This window comes from Carlito syrichta, unplaced genomic scaffold, assembly GCF_000164805.1.
Source record: "Carlito syrichta isolate Samal-C Ts95f unplaced genomic scaffold, Tarsius_syrichta-2.0.1 Scaffold314325, whole genome shotgun sequence".
In the NCBI taxonomy this organism is placed as follows: domain Eukaryota; kingdom Metazoa; phylum Chordata; class Mammalia; order Primates; family Tarsiidae; genus Carlito; species Carlito syrichta.
This window is the reverse complement of record NW_007258421.1, coordinates 179,486-186,082: the sequence shown is the minus strand read 5'-3', so window position 1 is coordinate 186,082 and position 6,597 is coordinate 179,486. Positions and strand designations below refer to the sequence as shown.

The following is a 6,597-nucleotide window of genomic DNA, read 5'->3' as shown; positions in this document are numbered from 1 at the left end:
TCAGGCAATCCACTCACCTCAGCCTCCCAAAGGCACGGGATTACAGGCTGAGCCACCGAGCCCAGCTCCTTTAGCATTCTTTGTATGGAAGTCTGATATTAATGAATTCTCTCAGGTTTTAACTGAGATACATTAATTTCGCCTTCATTTTTTTTGACAGATAGTCTTGCTGGATACGAAATTCTAATTATATATTTTCTGTCTTTTAGCACTTTGAATATATTGTACTACTGCCTTCTGACTGTTGTGGTTTCTCATAAGAAATCAACTGAGGATCTCTTTTACATGATGTGTCGCTTCTCTCTTGCTGCTTGCTTTCAAGATTCTCTCTTGACTACTGTTTGACTAAAGATGTATCTCAGTGTGGATCTATTTGAGTTCATCCTATTTGGAGTTCATTGAGCTTCTTGGACTTATAGATTATGGGGGTTTTTTGGTTTTTTTGAGTTGGAGTCTCACTCCATCACCCAGGTTGGAGGGCAGTGGCACGTTCATGGCCACTGCACACTCAACCTGCTTGGGCTCAGGTGATCCTTCCACCTCAACCTTCCAAGTAACTGGAACTACAGGCATGAGCCATCACACCTGCCTAATTTTTTGGTTTATTAAGTTGCCCGGGCTGGTCTTGAACACATGGGCTCAGGCAATCCTTTCACCTCGTCCTCCCAAAGTGCTGGGATTATAGGCGTGAACCACCATGCCTGACCAGATTAATGTTTTTAATCAAGTGTAGAAAGTTTTTAGCCTTTATTTCTTCAAATAATCTTTCTGTCCCTGTCTCCTTTTCCTCTTGCACTCCCATTTTGCATGTGTTCATACACTTATTGGTATACCACAGGTCTCTTAGGCTCTTTTCATTTTTCTTCATTCTTCTTTCTTTATGTTCCTTAGGGACAGTTTGCTTGGTTTTGGTTACATTTTTCCTGTATATGGGCCTGCCTGCCCACCTGCCCTCCCTTCCCCCCTTCCTCCCTTCCTACCTCTCAAGTCAGAGTCTCACTTTGCCACACAGGCTAGATGGAGTGCAGTGGTATGGTCTCGGCTTAGTGTAGCCTGGACCTTGGACCTCCTGGCTCAGGTGATCCTTCCTCAGCCTCCTGAGTAGCTGGAACTACAGGCATGTACTACCATGCCCAGCTAAGTTTTTATTTTTTATAGAGATGTGGTTTTGCTATGTTGCCCAGACAGGTCTCGAACTCCTAGGATCAAGCAATCCTCCTGCCTCAGCCTCCCAAAGTGCTGGAATTTCAGGCATGAGCCACTGTGCCCAGCTAGCTGTACTTTCTTGTTTCTTTGTATGCTTTGTAATTTTTTTTGAAAGCTAGATATTTTGAATATTATAATGTGGCAACTTTAGAAATCAGATTTTCCCCTTACTAGGGTTTATTGTAGTTGACAACTTGATATAGTGATTTTTTTTTTTTAGTGGCTTTTCTGATGTAATTTTTTTTATAAGAACAAAGTCTCATTCTATTGCTCAGGCTGTTCTCGAATTCCTAGGCTTTAGCAGTCTTCCCGCCTCGGTCTTCCAAAGTACTGGGATTACAAGTATGAGCCACCATACCTGGCTTTGATGTAATTTTTGAAAGTCTATATTCTTTTTCATGTGTGGCCATGAAGTTTCTGTCTCACAAGATTTAATGGTCAGCTTAATGCTTGGACAGAGATTTCCTTAAATTCTGTGAACCAAAAAAATGTCCTGATATCTGCTGAGGAGTTCTGTGTATGTGTTGGGGCACACCTGCAGTACTCAATCAGGAAGTTTACAGCTGTACCTTAGCCTTCACTACCTGCTTGCATAAAACCTCATAGATAGGCAGAAGTAGAGCTTACTGCCTTCTCAGACCTCTCCTGGCCATGTGTACCACCCTGGTCATGGGTATATTCTTTTAGATTCCCAGGTAATATGTAGGAACTTTTCAAAGTCCTTATTTCTCAAAAACATTTTACTCCTTAGCCTTTCCTTTAAGCTTTTTGGGTATTCTCTTGTTTGCTTCAATTGCTATCATTGTTTCAAGCAACAGAGCTAAATCATTTTCCTGTAAGTGTTTTTAATAAATGCCCCCCAGGAGTGGCTGTACCATAAGGTGAGTTATCATTAGAAAAACAAAATAAAGATGTGTTTTGAGCAGATCTTTCAGGGGGTCAGATCAGCTTAAGCGAGTTTGTAAATGAGGTTTATTCTGCTCCTACTTGTACCTATATCTGAAATATGGATTGATATTTTCAAGGATACTATTAAGTGAGGAGCAGGAGATGGGAATAAGTTGAATTACAATGCCAGAGTTTCTAGAGTTTCACTTGTTTTCTGGCATGAGTGTTGCTGTGAACTCTTAGTTAGTTTGTAATGTTTTGAAAAAGTTTATTCTGCCAGTTTTTGCCTTTCTTTGTTGATGTTAAATTATTATTGTTGCTTTTGTGGAGTAATGGGTTTTTGGAATTCCTTACTCTATCATTTTTATAGACATCACTGGTAGGTTCACTCTTTCTAGATAAATTCTTGATATATTTTCTTTGTCCTTGAAGTTTAAGAGCTTAATTTAGACATACTGAGTTCAGTATCACATTATTTTTCCTGGAACATAATGTACCGTTTCATAATTATGGTACAGTTGTGTGCTTTCACAGTTGTTTCTTGGAGTAAGAATTATTACAAATGCTTTTATAATTTGGGCTGGGCTTAGCTGGGCAAATCTGTTGATCTTGCTTGGGCTCATTCATACAACTATAGTTATGTGATATGTTTACTATGGCTGATGGTCTAAAACAGCCATACCCCCATGTTTGGAATCTTGGTACTACTATTGACTGGGCCTTTCTTTCCATGTCACTTATCTAGCCTGAGCGTCTTTACAGGTCTTAGGAGCATTCTAAAAGACTGGAAGTAGAAGTTGCAAGGCCTTTGAAGACCTTTGCCATCTTTTGATAGCTTCTGTAGCTTTTAAACCACAAATCTAGACTTTTTTATGTTTTGTTAATCTTATTTATCCTCTCATTATATTTTTATTCTCTTTGTTTCATTCAGTGACATTTTGGTAAAAAGCAAAATTACTTTGTTGCTAAGAATTCACATAGATTCAATCTCTTAAATGGAGCTGCACCTTGTTTACAGGTTGGTTTGGTTTGGGAACATACACAACCATTGAGAGAAGATCTCAGTGTAATGAGTGAGATCTCAAGCATACTTGATACTATTGTTATGGAAGTAGCCTGTAAATTGTTTTTAATTAATTTTTTTAATTGACAAATAATTACATATTCATGGAATATGATTCGTGATTTTTTTTTTTTTTTTGAGTCAGAGTCTCACTCTGTTACCTAGGCTGGAGAACAATGGCAAAATCATGACTTACCACAGCCTTGACCTTCGGGCTCAGGCATTCCTTCAGCCTCAGACTGCCAAGTAGCTGGGACTATGGGAGTTTGCCACCAATTCTAGCTAATTTTTTTGTGTGTGTGTAGAAATGAAGTCTCACTGTGTTGCCTAGGCTGGTCTTGAACTCCTGGGCTCAAGCAATCCTCCTACCATGGCCTCCCAAAGTGCTAGGATTACAGGCGTGAGCCACTGTGCCCAGCCCATAGTGTTGTTTTGATATGTATAATGTATAGTGATGAAATCAGGGTAATTAGCATATTCATCATCTCAAACATATATCATTCTCTTGTGAAGGGAATGTTCAATATTTTTATAGCTATTTGAAATTTTATAATATATTATTATTATTAAGTGTAGTCAAATTACTGTGCTATGAAACACTAGAACTTACTCTTCCTAACTAGCTATGCTTTGTATCAACAAACCTCTTCCTATCCCTCCCTTCACCCTATGCTTCCCAGCCTCTAGTATCCACTTTTCTACTTTTTAATTCTATGAAGTCCACTTTTTTTAGCTTCCACATATGAGTGAGGACATGTGGTGGGTAACTTTTTCTTCCTGGTTTATTTCACTTAACATTATGATCTTCAGTTCAATTCATGTTGCCTCAAATGAAAGGATTTCATTCCTTTTAGGGATGAATAGTATTCCATTGTACATTTATGACATTTTCTTTACCCATTCATCTGTTGTTGGACACCTAGGATGATTCTATATCTTGGCTATTGTGAATAGTGCTACAGTAAATATGGGAGTGCACATATCTCTTCAATATGATTTCCTTTCCTTTGGATAGATTCCCAGTACTAGGGGGATTACTGGGTCATCTGGGGGCTCTATTTAAAGCTTTTTGAGGAACCTACATAATTTTTTACATAGTGGCTATACTAGTTTAATTACGCATATGGCTTAACCTTATTTTTGTTGCCTTAGGTTACTGTATCAACAACTGATAGGAGAAACAACAAACTCATTTTCAAAGTGAATTTGGTAGAAATGGATGAGAAGATACTGGTTGATTTTCGGCTTTCTAAGGTATTTTTAAAATATATTTAGTTATATTATTCCATGTGAATATTTTTTAAAATGGCATTGTATTTGAATATATATGGCTTTTGTAAATATATGATACTTGCTTTTTTCATTTAATATTATGAACATTTGTTCTTGTTATTATCTGTTTTTCCAAGATATTTTTTCAAATGACATTTTTCTTATTATAAAGGTTTGATTTTTGTAGGAAATGTAGATAAACAAAAAACGAGGAATTTTTTAAAATCCTAAATTATTCTATCCAGCAGTAATCACCCTTAATATTTTCAAGTAGTCTAATATTTCTGTTAATTTACATTTGATATCTTTTTAATAAAAATTCTTATTTAAAAAAAATTGCACATTACAATTTAATAAACTTTTACCTGTTACAAGTGATTCTGTGATTAATATTTTTAGACATAGATTTTTGTTCGCATATCTGATTGTTTCCTTTTTTTCTTTTTTTTTTTGAGTTGGAGTCTTACTCTGTTGCCCAGGCTGATGTGCAGTGGCACACTCACAGCCGCTACAGCCTCAGCCAACCAGCGGGGCTTAGGCAATCCTTTCACTTCAGCCTTCCAAGTAGCTAGAAGTGCAGGCATGCACCACCATGCCTGGCTAATTTTTAAATTTATTTTAGAGACAAGGTCTTGCCAAGTTGCCCAGGTTGGTCTTGAACCCTTGGATTCAGGCAATCCTCTTGCTTCTGCCTTGCAAAGTGCTGGGATTACAGGCATGAGCCACCACACCTGGCTCTGATTATTTCTTTAGAAACTATTTGTTCCAAGGTTATAGTTTTAAAGCCTTTGATATATAAGACCAAAGTACCATTTTCCGTATTTCCTGAGAGATTGTATGTATCTGAAAGAAGGTTGAAGGTTGGAGGGATAGTTTACATTCTATTCTAGTTTATATTGGAGGTTTGTTTTCCAGATGCTTGCTGTGAAATTGAATTATTAAGATCTTAGCGTAATAAATTCTTCTCATAATTAAATTTATTGCCCTTCATGCCATAGAATTGTGGACAATACTTCAGTGTACTTGCATAGCTTATTCTTAGTTCCCAAACTCCCACTGCCTATGGAAAACAATGATTTAGGACCAGACATACCAGCACTTAAAACAGAATGCCATTTTTTTCCTACTCTCTGAGCTGAGTATGGTAAAAACATTGATGGGTATGAAATAAGGTCAGAATTATTTATGTAGCCCTTTTCTCTACCAAGATATTTGGTCTTCATTAGAGTACCTACAGAATTATAGCTTGATATAGCTAAGGATGTTTATCTTTACCTACCACTAAAGAGAGCTTGATTTTAATGGCATTATCTTTTTTGGATATTTTTCTTAATATAGGGTGATGGATTAGAGTTCAAGAGACACTTCCTGAAGATTAAAGGGAAGCTAATTGATATTGTGAGCAACCAGAAGATTTGGCTTCCTGCTACATGATTGATCCGTTGGCTCTGGCAATTTCTGGTGAATGTAGTGCTGCTATGTTGACATTATTCTTCCTAGAGAAGATTATCCTATTCTGCAAACTGCAATCAATAGTTTCTGAAGATTTCACTTCCATCTTTATTCAAATATCTTCCAATTCTTTTTGTATGTTCTGCATACAAATAATACCAATAACTTGATTGTAAGTAAAACTTTGGGGAAGAGATGATAGAATTAATTAGATATTTCATCTGTTTAATGTCTGAATTTGAAACCCATCTAGTAGAAACCAAGTTTTGGGGTATATGAGTTTACCAGCTCTTATACCAACATAATATCCCATTTTTATGAAAACATTTTGTTTCATCCAAAAAGTATATATTTCTTCCATGTTGGTTTAAGTATAAGGATAAGTTAGTGAGGACTTATTCTTTATGACTTTTGGATAGTAGCTTTATCATTCTGTGAAGTGAGGCCAGTTGCAAGAAATATATCCTCAAGGTTTGTACCTATATTTTCATAAAGGCCTGACCAGTTATATAAACCTGTTTTTGAATTATAACAATTAATTAAAATTGCAAATAGGTGTTTTCTCAAGTGTAATTAGTAAAATACTTGTTGGTCTTTCAAGTAGAAGTTAAGCATAAACTCTAGTGCTTAACTAACTTTAAAAATTACTGTTGCACATCTTAAATATTTTTCTATATTATTTTCTACTTTCACAGCCATATTTTAATTCTTTACTA

General features: G+C 36.3%; 1 protein-coding gene across 3 annotated transcripts in view; it reads left to right on the top strand.

The window, feature by feature from the left end:
* The window catches only part of CHEK1 (checkpoint kinase 1), a 36,350-nt gene extending 30,255 nt beyond the window's left edge, over nucleotides 1-6,095 (top strand). For 2 of the 3 annotated variants that reach the window (XM_008071420.2, XM_008071422.2), the window contains 2 exons: nucleotides 4,310-4,411; nucleotides 5,768-6,095. In XM_008071420.2, coding sequence (XP_008069611.1) covers nucleotides 4,310-4,411; nucleotides 5,768-5,863 — 198 coding nt within the window. In that variant the 3' untranslated portion in view covers nucleotides 5,864-6,095. The remainder of the gene's footprint in view (nucleotides 1-4,309; nucleotides 4,412-5,767) is intronic. The other variant, XM_008071421.2, reaches the window with a different exon arrangement.
* Nucleotides 6,096-6,597: the final 502 nt, after the last annotated feature.